Genomic DNA, 18,319 nt, shown 5'->3' with positions numbered 1-18,319 from the left:
GCAAACACAGTCCAGTGTAGTTATGATCGCATTTACGTCTATGATGGAGACACAACAAGCTTAGTACAAACACATGGCCCAACAAAGGAGGGCAGTTTCTTCAACCACGGAGTTAGCAATTTATTTGCTGTTCATAAAGAGGGGGCACACCTTTGAGGACGATGTCCAAATTCTGACTCGGGAGGACCGCTGCTTTGAAAAGAGTGTGAAAGAAGCATGTACCGTATTTTCCGGACTATAAGGCGCACTTAAAATAGTTTTTTTTTTCTTAAAACTTGACAGTGCGCTTTATAACCCGGTGCGCCTACTGTACGGAATAATTCTGGTTTTGCTTACCGACCTCGAAGCTATTTTATTTGGTACATGGTGTAATGATAAGTGTGACCAGTAGATGGCAGTCAAACATAAGAGATACATATACATTACATCACCTTTTCTTTTAACAACACTTTAAACTTTTGGGAACTGAGGAGACACATTTTTTAAGCTTCTCATTCTCAGGTGGAATTCTTTCCCATTCTTGCTTGATGTACAGCTTAAGTTGTTCAACAGTCCGGGGGTCTTCGTTGTGGTATTTTAGGCTTCAATATGTGCCACACAGACAGGTCTGGACTACAGGCAGGCCCGTCTAGTACCCGCACTCTTTTACTATGAAGCCACGTTGATGTAACACGTGGCTTGGCATTGTCTTGCTGAAATAAGCAGGGGCGTCCATGGTAACGTTGCTTGGATGGCAACATATGTTTCTCCAAAACCTGTATGTACCTTTCAGCATTAATGGCGCCTTCACAGAAGTGTAAGTTACCCATGTCTTGGGCACTAATACACCCTCATACCATCACAGATGCTGGCTTTTCAACTTTGCGCCTATAAAAATCCGGATGGTTCTTTTCCTCTTTGGTCCGGAGGACACAACGTCCACAGTTTCCAAAAACAATTTGAAATATGGACTCGTCAGACCACAGAACACTTTTCCACTTTGTATCAGTCCATCTTAGATGAGCTCAGGCCCAGCGAAGGCGACTGCATTTCTGGGTGTTGTTGATAAACGGTTTTCGCCTTGCATAGGAGAGTTTTAACTTGCACTTACAGATGTAGCGACCAACTGTAGTTACTGACAGTGGGTTTCTGAAGTGTTCCTGAGCCCATGTGGTAATATCCTTTACACACTGATGTCGCCTGTTAATGCAGTACAGCCTGAGGGATCGAAAGTCACGGGGATTAGCTGCTTACGTGCAGTGATTTCTCTGAACCCTTTGATGAAATTACGGACCGTAGATGGTGAAATCCCTAAATTCCTTGCAATAGCTGGTTGAGAAAGGTTTTTCTTAAACTGTTCAACAATTTGCTCACGCATTTGTTGACAAAGTGGTGACCCTCGCCCCATCCTTGTTTGTGAAAGACTGAGCATTTCATGGAATCTGCTTTTATACCCAATCATGGCACCCACCTGTTCCCAATGTGCCTGTTCACCTGTGGGATGTTCCAAATAAGTGTTTGATGAGCATTCCTCAACTTTATCAGTATTTATTGCCACCTTTCCCAACTTGTTTGTTACGTGTTGCTGGCATCAAATTCTAAAGTCAATGATTATTTGCAAAAAACATTTTTTTTTATCAGTTTGAACATCAAATATATTGTCTTTGTAGCATATTCAACTGAATATGGGTTGAAAATGATTTGCAAATCATTGTATTCCGTTTATATTTACATCTAACACAATTTCCCAACTCATATAGAAACGGGGTTTGTATATACTAAATAAATAGAACTAAATAAAATCTAGCATAAATAATAAAAATAAAAAGTTAAGTACAAATGACTTCACCAATAGAATAAATATTAAATAAAAGCCAAATCCAAAAAGTGGGTCTTAAGCCTGCTCTTAAAGGGGAAAGGCACGTATTTGGAATTTTACCTAAAATTCACTATCCTTATGACGGACAAGAACACATATTTGTTTGCGCTTACAATGGGAACCATGAAAAGTCATTGCATCTATTGCGAACATAAAACCCAATAAAGAACCATCCAAAAAACATCAACAATACCCCATTTACATTTTGTGACCTGAATATTAACCAAGTATTAAGGATGTTGATTTTGACAGCCAACTTAGATCAGGAAATGGTGAAAAAGACCCCCCCCCATCAGTGATGTTGTAGTTTTTAGCGCTTGTAGTATATCGAGGCTACTGACAGATAAGGTGGAAAGGTGCCGGACAACTCTGGGTCAGTCTGCGGTCTCAGTGAAGGCCTAACATTTGTGGAACTCTTTTTCCACTGGAGTTAAAGTCACAGTCGAACATTGAACTTTTCTCCGCAAAACAGAACAAGTGGCTTAAGGAAAATCAGAAGTGTGAGCACTAGAACTGGGTGTAGTATAGACAAATGGGGCCAATTATTTTTTTAATGCTCCTGATGGGTGCTGGTTAGCGCCTTGCATGGCAGCTCCCTCCATCAGTGTGTGAATGTGTGTGTGAATGGGTAAATGTGGAAGTAGTGTCAAAGCGCTTTGAGTACCTTGAAGGTAGAAAAGCGCTATACAAGTACAACCCATTTATCATTTAATGTATTTTTATTTTGTACTCGTTTTAATCCTTTTGTACGTGTTTTTCACTTTTCTCAACTTTTCTTTAAAAGCCTAACCGGGGACGAAGATTGCAAATTAGCCTGTGGCTATACGTCTTATGCACTTTGACATCGGTTACCTATGGGTAGCAATGTTTAATTGTACTGTCCCTGTCAAATAAATAAATAAAACAAATATATATACGGTACTAACTACTAAGCTTTAAGCACACCTGTGAAGTGAAAACCATGTCAGGGGACTACCTCTTGAAGCTCATCGAGAGAATGCCAAGAGTGTGCAAAGCCTTAATCGTAGCAAAGGGTGGCTATTTTGAAGAAACTATAATATAAAACATGTTTTCTGTTATTTCGCCTTTTTTTGTTAAGTGCATAACTCCACATGTGTTCATTCATAGTTTTGATGCCTTCAGTGACAATCTACATAGTAAATAGTCATGAAAATAAAGAAAACGCATTGCATACCTGCCAACTTTTGAAATCAGAAAAACCTAGTAGCCAGGGTCCAGGGGCCGCAGGCCCCGGTAGGTCCAGGACAAAGTCCTGGTGGGGGGTTCAGGCTCCCCGACGCAAAATGATTATTAGCATTCAGACAGGTTAAAATGTTGCTAAAACCATCACTTTTTTATCAGTCACAGTGACTTTTCAAAACAAAAATATTACAGCAAAAATCATATGGGTTGATTGACATATTTATTCTGTAAGCTAACTTCAATAGTTTGAAATTATTTTGACAGTTAATGCCAGTTATCCTGTCAACCTTTCACAAGACTTCAATTTGTTAATTGAAAGTATAAACAGTATAAACACTTTTTACAATAAACAAATGGTAAAACAGTACTAAACAATTCCATTTAAAAAAAAATTGGTGTCATTATTAACTTTCTGTTCAAGCTTGTATAATCTACTGCCTTGTTCAATTGTAAAAAATATTCTGTGCCTAAAATTCACATTTCTATCACAATTATCATACTGTAAACATGGTAAGCTAACTTCATTGAAATTAATAGTCCTGTCAATAGCATGGAATTACAATTCAAATGTAGTTTTTTTGTAAGCCTTTCAAAAGAATTCAAAATATGAAAAATTAATGAAAATTAATTTAAGCCATCAGACACTTGAAAAGTGGCACATCACATCTCTAATGTAATCATTTTAACTTTTCAACAGAAATAGCACTGCAAAAATATTAAGGACATACTTCTGTATTTTGGTAGTTATGCTGTCAACATTTAACAAGATTTCTTCTGTTGTACCGAAATCTGTTACCCATCGGAATTTGTAACTCCAGGGGGCGATGTTCCCATGGCGTTTGTTTGATGGTTAAACGGCAAACCCAAAGAGGAGGAGAAGAAGAACGCTTGCAAATGGCGTAAACTATCCTTAATGCTGAAACGTCAGTTGTCAGAATTTCAGCATTAATAAATTACACATATTCTGGAAATCAATGACTTACTTTCATTATAGTATGAGTCCATTGTATCAGCTGTTGATTCTCTCTCACACACATACATTTTCCGGATTAAAAGCTATCATGGAATGAAACGTCAGTTGTCAGAATTTCAGCATTAATAAATTACACATATTCTGGAAATCAATGATTTACTTTCATTATAGTATGAGTCCATTGTTATTATTAATGCTGAAATTCTGACAACTGACGTTTCAGCAGGATAGTTTACGCCATTTACGCAAGCGTTCTTCTTCTCCTCCTCTTTGGGCTTGCCGTTTAACCATCAAACAAACATCATGGGAACATCGCCCCCTGGAGTTACAAATTCCGATGGGTAACAGATTTCGGAACAACAACTGCATTAGACTTGTGTTTTTTTGTCCCAACGTGGTCTTTTACATCGCTAATTCCTCCGTGCCCGATCGAAAAATCTTGTCTGCACAAGGTGCAATTCGCGTAGTTTTCACCCTTTTTGGAACGGATAATTATTCCCGGATAGGCTTTTGAATATTCTTCACGGAATGACTGCAGTTTTCCTTTCGGTTTAAGACTCGTTTGCGATTTTTCTCCGGCTGATTCCATGATCGTTCGCTCGTTTGGAAACAATGGCAACAAGTGCCTCGTGCTTGGCAGCGGTGCTATAAATAGCCTCGCGCATGGCATTCGGAATGTCTCGATAGGAAGTTACGGGAAGCAGTGTCGATTATCATTGTTGTTACGCGATTTCGTGAATAAAACTTTAAAAAAAAAAAAATTTTTTAATGAATGAAAAACCGTATTTTTTATCACTGCAACCGTAACCCGGAATAGGTTGATGAAAACCGTACTAATTACGGGAAAACCGGAGTAGTTGGCAGGTATGGCATTGCATGAGAAGGTGTGTCCAAAGTTTTGGCCTGTACTGTAATTATATAAGTTAGAACTATACGCTACTGTGTATTAGAAATAGCAACAGCAGAAGATGCATGTGCATGTAGGAGTCAGTCTGCCCCACAACAAGACGATAGAGGAAAAGAAGGAATTAATTGACTACAATGGCGGACTCGCGCAAAACTCTTCGGTTAAACCGCTACCATATATGGAGATATCCGCTGACGTCACCAATTGGAAAAATGTCACAAGTGGGGCACATTCCAAATTGCTCGTTTGGGGGAAGTATGAAGGAAAGCGAGATTATTTTATAAACATCTCCGCCATGCGTCCATGGTTTGATTTCATATTTTCGGGACTTATACAGATCCAAAACAGTTACCAATAGGTAACAAAAGGTGGTTTTGCATAATAGGTCCTCTTTTAACGGGCTCCACCGTATCATAGTGCCAGGGATTGAGGTAGCCATACCTGTGGTTTATGAGAATCCAACACGTATCGTTGTTCGTTGAAATCGACATTTATCGCACTCTTAAACTTGACCTCTGCACTCTCTCCAGTGTATCTTTTCAGAAAAGCATTATTCTGCAAAGAGAGAGTCCATCAGTTCATGGTTTGGGTACAGGCATGTTGGACATGTTAGTACTTACCTGGGCACGCTGTTGAAGGTCCTTGAATCGAATGTCCGCAGACAACATGAACTCAGTGGAAGATTCTTTGTTCAGCAGGAAAGAGTCACACTGTACGGTCTTGCACTCTTGTTCTGGTAAGCAAGACTTCCACGACAAGTGTGTGTTAATTGTAGTACATGGGATTATACAACTGTAACACTTCTACTTGACTCACTTCAGAAATCAGTCCAGCAATGCTTTCGCATTGAGTTTGGTTCTTGAAAAAAAAAAGAGAAAGTCTGAGAGATACGTGTGTGACAGCAGTAGTAGCAAGATGGAAATACTGTACCTGTTGTACCAGCACTTGATAATTCTCTATTTCAAAGTCATACTGGAGTTTTGTTGGAAAGCTCAGGGTCACATTGACAGGAAACGCCCTCCAGCCAGGATTATCCACCTGCCAAGTGTGGTGAATGTATTTGAACATTTTAAAGGACTCTTGTCAAAAAGGCTGATATTCGGCTGTCTGTACCCTTACGCATATTTGAAGTAAAGTCCTGAAATAAGGGGTACAAAGCTTGTTCAGAGCTGAATACAGAGCTTTTACTGAAATACAATGTACAAAACCCAAAACCAGTGAAGTTGGCAGGTTGTGTAATTCGTAAATAAAAACAGAATACAATGATTTGCAAATCCTTTTCAATTTATATTCAATTGAATAGACTGCAAAGACAACATTGAAAATGTGGCTTATCAATGCCAGCACTAAAATATGAGCCTGTTTTGATGCTAAGATAAATGTTATGTTGTGATGTTGTATTTTATTTTTTATCATATCGTATATGTATTGTGTGCGTTTTTTTTTCTCTCTTTCTTTTCTTTTTCTTTTAAATTGTAATTTTACTGCCTTTTGTACATCATGGCCGGGGGACTACAAATGAAAACTAGCCTTCTGGACAATTCTGGCTTTTTTAACCATGTGTTTTATGAAATTCCATTGTCCCCTTTGAAATAAACTAATCTTAATCTTAAAATATTTAATGGTGGAACTGAGAAACTTAATTTTTTTTTGCAAATAATCATTAACTTATAATTTAGGAGATCAATTTTAGAAGCTTTTTAGGTGGAACTATTTCCCATTCTTGCTTGAAGTACAGCTTAAGTTGTTCAACAGTCCGGGGTCTCTGTTGTGGTATTTGACGCTTTATAAGACGCCACACATTTTCAATGGGAGACAGGTCTGGACTACAGGCAGGCCAGTCTAGTACCCGCACTCTTTTACTACGAACCCATGCTGTTGTAACACATGCAGAATGTGGCTTGGCATTGTCTTGCTGAAATAAGCAGGGGCGTCCATGAAAAAGACGTTGCTTGGATGGCAACAGAGTGAAGTTGGCACGTTGTGTAAATGGTAAAAAAAAAAAACAGAATACAATGATTTGCAAATCATTTTCAACTTATATTCAATTGAATAGACTGCAAAGACAAGATATTTAATATTCGAACTGAGAAACTTAATTTTTTTTGCAAACAATCATTAACTTAGAATTTAATGGCAGCAACACAATGCAAAAAAGTTGGCACAGGGGCATTTTTACCACTGTGTTACATGGCCTTTCCTTTTAACAAGTAAACATTTGGGAACTGAGGAGACCAATTTTTGAAGCTTCTCATGTGGAATTCTTTCCCATTCTTGCTTGATGTACAGCATAAGTTGTTCAACAGTCCGGGGGTCTCCGTTGTCGTATTTTACGCTTTATAATACACCACACATGTTCAATGGGAGACAGGTCTGGACTACAGGCAGGCCAGTCTAGTACCCGCACTCTTTTACTATGAAGCCACGCTGTTGTAACACGTGGCTTGGCATTGTCTTGCTGAAATAAGCAGGGGCGTCCATGATAACGTTGCTTGGATGGCAACATATGTTGCTCCAAAACCTGTATGTACCTTTCAGCATTAATGATGCCATCACAGATTTGTAAGTTACCCATGTCTTGGGCACTAATACACCCCCATACCATCACAGATGCTGGCTTTGGAACTTTGCCCCTATAACAATCCGGATGCTTATTTTCCTCTTTATTCTGGAGGACACGACGTTCACAGTTTCCAAAAACAATTTGAAATGTGGACTCGTCAGACCACAGAACACTTTTCCACTTTGCATCAGTCCATCTTAGATGAGCTCAGGCCCAGCGAAGTAGAGTTTTAACTTGCACTTACAGATGTAGTGACAAACTGTAGTTACTGATAGTGGTTTTCTGAAGCGTTCCTGAGCCCATGTGGTGATATCCTTTACACACCGATGTCGCTTTTTGATGCAGTACTGCCTGGGATCGAAGGTCCGTAATATCATTGCTTACGTGCAGTGATTTCTCCAGATTCTCTGAACCATTCGATGATATTACAGACCTTAGATGGTGAAATCCTGAAATTCCTTGCAATAGCTCGTTGAGAAAATTTGTTCTTAAACTGTTGGACAATTTGCTTACACAATTATTCACAAAGTGGTGACACTCGCCCCATCCTTGTTTGTGAATGACTGAACATTCCATGGAAGCTGCTTTTATACCCAATCATGGCACCCACCTGTTCCCAATTAGCCTGTTCACCTATGGGATTTTCTAAATAAGTGTTTGATGAGCATTCCTCAACTTTCTCAGTCTTTTTTGCTACTTGTGGCAGCTTTTTTGAAACATGTCGCAGGCATTAAATTCCAAATGAGCTAATATTTGCAAAACATAAACAAAGTTTACCAGTTCGAACATTAAGTATCTTGTCTTTGCAGTGTATACAATTGAATATAAATTGAAAATCATTGTATTCTGTTTTTATTTACGATTTACACAACGTGCCAATTTCACTGGTTTTGGGTTTTGTAATAATTTTAGTTAGGTGTGTCCTGATCCGATATTAATAGCCGTCTGATATCAGCAAAAAAAACAAGTATTAGATTATATATCCACTTGTATCTAAAACGTCCGATACAAGCATTCCATTTTTTTTCTTGTGCAAACCTGGACAGCCAGTTAACTTCTAAATGTCCACCAATAATCACACAGTTGGTCGTTTCTTGTATTTTAGTCAAGTCATTTCCAAAAGGTAAACATGGTAGGCTATAGGCTACTAAGAGCTAGCAGGTACACAACAGCTAAGCACACAAGCTAGACAACATGTAATAAGTGTCCTTAATTGAACAATATTACAGTCTAAAACAGGGGTCCCCAAACTTTTTGACCAGGGGCTGGGCTGTGTATATATATATATATATATATATATATATATATATATATATATATATATAATATAAATATATATCATATTATATATATATATATATATATATATCCGAGCGCGATGTGTAGACAATATATTTTGCCTGAGCGGCTAGGAAACACCAAGAGTAACAAGCGGTAAAAAAAAAATATATATATATATATATATATATATATATATATATATATATTATATATATATATATATATATATTATATCTTCTTTAATCTTCCTGCAGGCCGGATTTTGGGGACCCCTGATCTAAAACAACACATTTGTCAAACAACTTATACTTAGCAAAAATGACCGTATCATTTAACATTCTGAGAATGAGCTTGACCTAATTATTGTGGGCACTAGGTTAGAATTTTACATCAACTTAAAGAGGACCTATAATGATTTTTAATTTACCTTTAAAACACTTCCTTGTGGTCTAGATCAGTGGTTCTCAAATGGGGGCGTGTACCCCTGGGGGTACTTGAAGGTATGCCAAGGGGTATGTGAGATTTTTTTTTAAATGTCTGTCAAAAAGAACTGTGAAAAGAAATGCAACAATGCAATATTCAGTGTTGACAGCTAGATTTGTTGTGGACATGTTCCATAAATATTGAGGTTAAAGATTTATTTTTTTGTGAAGAAATGTTTAGAATTAAGTTCATGAATCCAGATGGATCTCTATTACAATACCCAAAGAGGGCACTTTAAGTTGATGATTACGTCTATGTGTAGAAATCTTTATTTATAATGGAATCACTTGTTTATTTTTCAACAAGTTTTTAGTTATTTTTAAAACTTTATTTCCAAACAGTTCAAGAAAGACCACAACAAATGAGCAATATTTTGCACTGTTATACAATTTAATAAATCAGAAACTGATGACATAGTGCTGTATTTTACTTTTTTTATCTCTTTTTTTCAACCAAAAATGCTTTGCTTTGATTAGGGGGTACTTGAATTAAAAAAATGTTCACAGGGGGTACATCACTGAAAAAAGGTTGAGAACCACTGGTCTAGATGATATGTATTGGATATGCTTTTGGTGTAAATCTTGTGTATCTTGCTCCACAGTCACTTTTATAACCCGTTTTTTCAGTCTGTCTGCAAGCTATTAAATTCTAGAGTCATTCTTAGATTGCAATTAAAATCACACCCCACCTTCTCCAAAAGTATAATAATGTATCTTTTGAAAATGTACACTGTTTTAATATATATCTCGAAGTCATCACCACTAGTTTTTTCCCCAGACACAGTCGAAAATAAACTTCATAAACATATAGATTGACTGAGTCAAAACATTTGGTGCACCAGCACAATCGTCGATCGATTCAGACTCTGCATTAAAAAAAGCTGCTTTTATCAGCATTTACAGTCTTTGTCCATGTGATGTCAGATGAAACAAAAATTGAGCTGTTTGGCCACAATACCCAGCAATATGTTTGGAGGAGGTCTTCAATCCCAGGAACACCAAACCTACCATCAAGCATGGTGGTGGTAGTATTATGCTCTGGGCCTGTTTTGCTGCCAATTGAACTGGTGCTTTACATAGAGTAAATGGGACAATAAAAAAAGAGGATTACCTTCAAATTATTTAGGACAACCTAAAATCATCAACCCGGAAGTTGGGTCTTGGGCGCAGTTGGGTGTTCCAACAGGACAATGACCCCAAACACACGTCAAATGTGTTAAAGGAATGGCTTAATCAAGCTAGAATTAAGGTTTCAGAATGGCCTTTCCAAAGTCCTGACTTAAACATATGGACAATGCTGAAGAAACAAGTCATGTCAGAAAACCAACACATTTAGCTGAACTGCACCAATTTTGTCAAGAGGAGTGGTCAAAAATTCAACCAGAAGCTTGCCAGAAGCTTGTGGATGGCTACCAAAAGCGCCTTATTACAGTGAAACTTGCCAAGGGACATGTAACCAAATATTAAAGGCCTACTGAAACCCACTACTACCGACCACGCAGTCTGATAGTTTATATATCAATGATGACATCTTAACATTGCAACACATGCCAATACGGCCGGGTTAGCTTACTAAAGTGCAATTTCAAATTTCGCGCGAAATATACTGATGAAAACGTCTCGGTATGATGACGTCAGCGCGTGACGTCACGGATTGTAGCGAACATTTTGGGACAGCATGGTGGCCAGCTATTAAGTCGTCTGTTTTCATCGCAAAATTCCACAGTATTCTGGACATCTGTGTTGGTGAATCGTTTGCAATTTGTTCAATGAACAATGGAGACAGCAAAGAAGAAAGCTGTAGGTGGGAAGCGGTGTATTGCGGCAGGTGTTGTGCTGGATAACGCACCCCCGCCGTAGAATGCACCCCCTGACTGTTTTGCCGGATAACACAGCCGGTGTTTCATTGTTTACATTCCCGAAAGATGACAGTCAAGCTTTACCATTGGCCTGTGGAGAACTGGGACAACAGAGACTCTTACCGGGAGGACTTTGAGTTGGATACGCAGACATGGTGCCGTGAGCACGCATGCAGCTGTGGCTTCCAAACATTTGATCGCTTGCCCGTACGTGCGTGCCGCTATGTGCATGTCACGTACGTAACTTTGGGGACTTTGGGGAAATATATGTGCTGTATGAACTTTGGGGAGGTGAACGGTACTTTGGGCTGTGGGATTGAGTGTGCTGTGCAGGTGTTTGAGTTGTATTGGCGGGCTATATGGACGGGAGGGGGGAGGTGTTTGTTATGCGGGATTAATTTGTGGCATATTAAATATAAGCCTGGTTGTGTTGTGGATAATAGAGTATATATATGTCTTGTGTTTATTTACTGTTTCAGTCATTCCCAGCTGAATATCAGGTCCCACCCGCCTCTCACAGCATCTTCCCTATCTGAATCGCTCCCACTGCCCTCTGTCCTTCACTCTCACTTTCCTCATCCACGAATCTTTCATCCTCGCTCAAATTAATGGGGAAATCGTCGCTTTCTCGGTCCGAATCGCTCTCGCTGCTGGTGGCTATGATTGTAAACAATGTGCGGATGTGAGGAGCTCCACAACCTGTGACGTCACGCTACTCGTCTGCTACTTCCGGTACAGGCAAGGCTTTTTTATCAGTGACCAAAAGTTGCGAACTTTATCGTCGATGTTCTCTCCTAAATCCTTTCAGCAAAAATATGGCAATATCGCGAAATGATCAAGTATGACACATACAATGGACCTGCTAGCCCGTTTAAATAAGAAAATCGCATTTCAGTAAGCCTTTAACATTGCTGTATGTATACTTTTAACTCAGCAGATTTGGTCACATTTTCAGTAGACCCATAGTAAATTCATAAAATAAACAAACTTAATAAATGTTTTGACTAACAAGTATGTGCTCCAATCACTCTATCACAAAAAAAATAAGAGTTGTAGAAATTATAGGAAACTCAAGACAGCCATGACATTATGTTCTTTACGTGTGTATATAAACTTTTGACCACGACTGTATGTCCTGCATGTCACACGTCTGTGTTATTATGAGCATGCCAAGTTTAGATGAAAATACTACCTTATTCTACATTTATTGTGTTTCCTCATAGCCTGGCTGAGCTTTACTTAATGTCTTAAGAACATCCACCTCGCTGTGATATCATGGTGCATTGTCAGCCAGACTATAAAAAACAACCAGAAACCTCCAAAACTGTGTTCAGGACAACATTTTCAGGTCAGAAAAGACAAAATTAATTATAGGCCCCCTTTAAGACAGCATAAGTATATTCCAGGTGGTAAATAAGGTTAGTGTTTTTCATGCCTATCATTGTTCTCTGTTTGATTAACTTTACTTGATAAAACCTTTTCTAACATTTTGCACTACAAAATAATAAAAGTGAGTATGATTCCTGCTGATATCATATTGGATCATTATCGGTATTAGCAATTACTCAAGGCTCCAATATCGGTATCACATCGGAAGTAATCAGAGGTTTTGCAAAGAACCCACGTATATTTTGAAAAACAGATCCTGTACATTTACCCCACAGCCAGCTGGTGTCTGATGTACTGCATATACTGTTCAATTGTACCTTTAATGATCGACTGTACCTTATATTGAATAATCATTCTTTTAGGGGCTGTGTCCTCTTCTGTAAATTTCAAATACATGGTGGTCTCCTCTTTCCTGAAAAAACAAAAATATATATACATAAATATATATGTATTTATTTAAATATTATAAATGTACACTACCAGTCAAAGTTAATCTGAGTCTGAGTTGACGTGAAACTGTTTAATGTTGCACTTTTTATATGTAGAAGAAAAGTTTTGTCATTTTATTCAATTTGAGCAACAACTTGAGGCAGTTTAATGTTGCACTTTATATGTAGGAAGGTTTTGTTAAGAAACCAATTCTGAGCCTTATCTTATTTAGTTTTTATTTTATATATGTTGACCACATTAACCCTGGCAATGGACCCTGTGTGTATATGTATGTTATTGTTATGCTTAGCATTCACGACTGCCTGCTGTTGCACTGATCAGCCTAGTGGTGGCTCACATCCATCTCACACAGAGCTATTTTAAAGCAATGTTAAAAGGATAAAGCCATTGTTTACAAATTTGGTAAATAAATAACCCAAAAATGTATATTTTGTTTTTTTACTCTACCGGAAATGAACCAAACCGTGACCTCTAAACCTAGGTACGTACCGAACCGAAATTTTTGTGTACCGTTACACCCTTATATATATATATATATATATATATATATATATATATATATATATATATATATACGTTAGGTCAGGAAAAAACACGGAGGCTATTTCATCCCTACAAGCCTGTTTCGCAGGTTTCCCTGCTCTTCAGGGGAGTTTAGCAGGGAAACCTAAAAAACACTGATTAGTGGAACTATCTTGCAGTGTTTTTAGTAGTCTTTAAACAGTATGCAGTTCATGCTGTTTATGGATTTTTACAAACTTAATTTCAATACGCGATGCAACAAAAATAGAGAAGTCGATGGACTCTTGTAAACGTATTTACAAAGGAATATAAAGTGTTAGGTCAAACTTCGACGCGGCGAGGCAAGCTGCTCACTGGGACGTCGACTTTGTCCATTGATAATAAATGTGAAATGAAGGACGAGTGGAACGAGATAAATCACATCAAACATTCACTATCTACTTGCTGTAAAAGTAGTGACATGCCATTTGTGTAGTTATTAGCCTCAACCTAAGTCAACCAAATGCTAATGCTAACAAGCTAACGCTAAATCTGATGCATTTATGTTGTCACTGTGAGAAAACAGAGATGTATTATTTATAAATTGTTATTTACAGCTGAAATGGACCATAAGAAATCCTCTGACCCTCATGAATTCATCATTTAGTGAGGGGACGACTTTCTGACTTTTCCAAATTTTCTTGTCATCAGACCATATATTCGGTATATTAGATGGAATCTTTACCTGTCATCTGCAGTCTTCACCTGACCACTGTTACGTGTTGCCTTTCAGCTGTTCTTATAGGCGTGGCCAACCAGGCGGACCTGTCAAGTCTACCCCGCCCCAAGTAACTGTCTTGTTTTTGTGTGAGATTTAACTGTTGGGTTTATTTTGTGTTTTTTCATGACCCGCTGTATTGGTTCAGTTCAGTTCAGTTATTCCCCTAATGCCCCTTTAGCTCTTTAGTGCCGCCCTAGTGGCTCCCTGGAGCATTTTTTAAAAAGGATTAAAAATGGAAAAAGATAGTGGAAAAATATATTTTTTTGTTTTAGTATGGTTTTTGTTTGAGGACTAACATGACACAAACCTTCTCAATTGTTAGAAAGCCCACTGTTTAATATGTTTGTGTGTATGCTTCACTGATGAGAGTATTTGGTGAAAATCGTTTTGTCCTACTAATTTCGGCGGTTCTTGAACTCACCATAGTGTGAACTGTGACGCAACAGTTGTTATCTTCCACTCCTTCTTTGTCTCATTTTGTCCACCAAACGTTTTATGCTGTGCGTGAATGCACAAAGGTGCGCTTTGTTGATGTTATTGATTGTTGGAGTGCTAATCAGGCATATTTGGTCAGTGCATGACTGCAAGCTAACATGCTATTTAGGCTAAAAGTTAAAGTTAAAGTACCAATGATTGTCACATTGTGGCGAAATTATTCTTTGCATTTGACCCATCACCCTTGATCACCCCCTGGGAGGTGAGGGGAGCAGTGAGCAGCAGCGGTGGCCACGCCCGGGAATCATTTTTGGTGATTTAACCCCCAATTCCAACCCTTGATGCTGAGTGTCAAGCAGGGAGATAATGAGTCCCATTTTTATAGTCTTTGGTATGACTCGGCCGGGGTTTGAACTCACAACCTACCGATTTCAGGGCAGACACTCTAACCACTTGGCCACTGAGCAGGTTGTATATACTCCATCCATCCATTTTCTACCGCTTATTCCCTTTGGGGTCGCGGGGGGTGCTGGAGCCTATTTCAGCTACAATCGGGCGGAAGGCGGGGTACACCCTATATAATAATATATACTAGCTGTATGTTGTGGAGGGGGGTGTGGCCTGCGGACCTGCAGCGAAGCGGGGTGTGCCAGGACCGGCTTCGAGATCAGCGACAGGTGCGTAGATGGCCCACCTGGGCCTGGTTATCTAATCACCTGTCGCTCTGTTAAAAGGCAGCAGCCGGCAGGAGAGAGTCGTGGGAGCTGGAGTAAGAGCGAGAGCGAGCCTGAGATGGACAAAAACAATTGCTGGAAAGCAAGAGAGAGATTATTGAAAAATAAAACCGTATTGTGAACCTGAATCGGGCTGTCATGTCAGTGCTTGGTGGTCCGAAGAACCCCCTGGAGGGCAACCTCCACATATGTATATATTGCATCATTATGCCTCATTTGTGGGTGTATTTGAGCTAATTTAATTTCCTTTACTTTTATCCTATTTGTATATAATTTATTTTGCATGTCTCATGACACACTATCTGTATGTAATATTGGCTGCATTTCAGATAGTTGTTTCTGTGCCATGTTGTTCCAGACCACAGCAAACGTTACCTAGCTTGCCAAAGATTGTAATAAATCTATTAAAAGAAGACAGCCTGACGTTTCCTTTAACTTGGACACACACATCTATACCTTTGGCCATTAAAAGCCAGTCATTTCCAGGAGTTCTCTCACCTTCTGAGTAGCCTCTGATTTACTAATGGTTTCTAATGTTGCAAAAATGTGTAGAATAAAAATTTAATTTCAACATTTCTGTCAACGAAGATTTGCTTCGTCATTTTGATAGTATGCTATTATAGGTAATATACACACTTACATCATGTGTTGCCTCCATTATAACACTTATATACAGCTTTTAATTTTTTTATGTTTTTTGTATTTTTGGTCTAATATGGCTCTTTCAACGTTTTGGGTTGCCGACCCCTGCCCTAATGTATGGTAAGGTTATGACCTCATTGTTCTTTATTTCAGGTTTTTCCTTTGTTCTCTTTTCCTTGCTTTTTTACTTGTTGTTCCCCTTTTTTGAGGGCCCGGGTTGGATATTGGCAGTTTTTGATTGCATTTTTGATGTGTTTGCACAGATTACAGTCGAAACATGTCAGGTAAAGATTCCATCTATCCATCCATCCATCCATTTTCTACCGCTTGTCCCGTTCAGGGTCGCGGGGGGTTCTGGAGCCTATCCCAGCTGCAATCGGGCGGAAGGCGGGGTACACCCTGGACAAGTCGCTACCTCATCACAGGGCCAACACAGATAGACAGACAACATTCACACTCACATTCACACACTAGGGCAGTGGTTCTTAACCTGGGTTCGATCGAACCCTAGGGGTTCGGTGAGTCGGCCTCAGAGGTTCGGCGGAGGTCAAAACATACCCGACTCATCGTGTAAATAAAAACTTCTCCCTATTGGCGTATTACAGATACGGCAACAGCAGTAGTCACACTGATTTGCAGGTGTGTAATTTGTTGTGAGTTTATGCACTGTGTTGGTTTTGTTGTTTGAACAAGGTGATGTTCATCCACGGTTCATTTTGTGCACCAGTAAAAAAACATGGTAACACTTTAGTATGGGGAACATATTCACCATTAATTAGTTGCTTATTAACATGCAAATTAGTAACATATTGGCTCTTAACTAGTCATTATTAAGTACTTATTAATGCCTTATTCGGCATGGCCTTAGTATAACCCTACCCGAACCCTAACCCTAACCAAATAACTCTAAATTTGAAGTAAAGTGAAGTGAATTATATTTATATAGCGCTTTTCTTTAGTGACTCAAAGCACTTTACAATGTGAAAGCCAATATCTAAGTTACATGTATACCAGTGTGGGTGGCACTGGGAGCAGGTGGGTAAAGTGTGTTGCCCAATGACACAACGGCAGTGACTAGGTTTGCGGAAGCGGGGATCGAACCTGGAACTCTCAAGTTGCTGGCACGGCCACTCTACCAACCGAGCTATACCGCCTCAAATTTAGTCTTTGTTACTTAAAATATGTTCCCCTAGTGTCCAAAAAACTCTAAATTAAGTCTTTGTTACTTAAAATATGTTCCCCATACTAAAGTGTTACCAAAAATATATAATAACTTTGTCTTGAATTTAAAAAAAAAAGAAGGGTTCGGTGAATGCGCACATGAACTGTTGGGGTTCGGTACCTCCAACAAGGTTAAGAACCACTGCACTAGGGCCAATTTAGCGTTGCCAATCAACCTATCCCCAGATGCATGTTTTTGGAGGTGGGAGGAAGATCCCATCTAATGTACCGAAAATATGGTCTGATTACAAGAACATTTGGAAAAGAATATGAATAAGAAGACATAATGAACCTTTTAAACACTGTGTCCAAAAGCCGAGCTGATTTTTTAGTAAAATCCGGTACACTCTGTTTTTATATTACATCCTTGTTTTGAATTGTATTTACTTGCACTCTAGTGAAGTATATATGACCTAATATTGTCAGTGTACTTACATAATACTGTACCACTCATCCATACGTCGTCAGCCTGATTTGTATAAACTATCCTGAACTGTGAACTGTGGTGGAAACACAAACCACACACTTCTACAGAAACCAATAGTTCCACCATGAACTAAAAAGTTTCTGAACTTTTTGCGTAAAAAGGCCTATTAGAGAAGCGGGCACCTGAAATCTGAAGTGCTTATGTCCTGTTGTCTAAGGATGTTCTCATTCATCCAGGTCATTGTATTTTCAGGGCATTCAATCGATCGCAACTGGACTGTTTGGTTTGTCCTATAAGACGTTCGCTATTCATCCAAGAAGGCTTCATCAGTTCATGCTCATAGACTTAGATTGGTCAGATCTAGTCTTATGTCCTGTTGTTTGAGTTACCGGTAAATCAATAACGGAGCAGCATCTTCTCATCCGTGGCTCAATAGTGCAACATCAACGCCGGAAATGTGTCCCGTGAAAAACGTCTGATAACTAAAGTTCCGTGGGTGAATGATGTAAACCCACTACAGTTTTAGCACTTTGATAGCTAGTCTACTGACAGACATAAGTAAGGAATTAACACTACTTTATATTAGAAATGGCAACAGTGGAAGATGAATGCC

At 38.9% G+C, this 18,319-nt stretch overlaps 2 protein-coding genes across 4 annotated transcripts in view; one reads left to right on the top strand and one right to left on the bottom strand.

The window, feature by feature from the left end:
• LOC133617246 (integrin alpha-L) overlaps positions 1 to 18,319 on the bottom strand; it is a 114,055-nt gene that overhangs the window by 4,196 nt on the left and 91,540 nt on the right. For all 3 annotated transcript variants that reach the window (XM_061977113.2, XM_061977114.2, XM_061977115.2), the window contains 5 exons: positions 12,852 to 12,927; positions 5,872 to 5,979; positions 5,758 to 5,799; positions 5,562 to 5,687; positions 5,383 to 5,496 (listed from right to left, as the gene is read on the bottom strand). In XM_061977113.2, the coding sequence (XP_061833097.1) occupies positions 5,383 to 5,496; positions 5,562 to 5,687; positions 5,758 to 5,799; positions 5,872 to 5,979; positions 12,852 to 12,927 (466 nt within the window). The remainder of the gene's footprint in view (positions 1 to 5,382; positions 5,497 to 5,561; positions 5,688 to 5,757; positions 5,800 to 5,871; positions 5,980 to 12,851; positions 12,928 to 18,319) is intronic.
• LOC133617249 (sodium channel and clathrin linker 1-like) overlaps positions 1 to 18,319 on the top strand; it is a 129,876-nt gene that overhangs the window by 100,809 nt on the left and 10,748 nt on the right. The gene's annotated exons all lie outside the window — the stretch shown is intronic.

The sequence above is a fragment of the Nerophis lumbriciformis genome, linkage group LG16 (assembly GCF_033978685.3).
Source record: "Nerophis lumbriciformis linkage group LG16, RoL_Nlum_v2.1, whole genome shotgun sequence".
Lineage (NCBI taxonomy): Eukaryota > Metazoa > Chordata > Actinopteri > Syngnathiformes > Syngnathidae > Nerophis > Nerophis lumbriciformis.
Note: the sequence above shows the minus strand (reverse complement) of the source record. Positions and strands in the feature narration are given on the sequence as shown.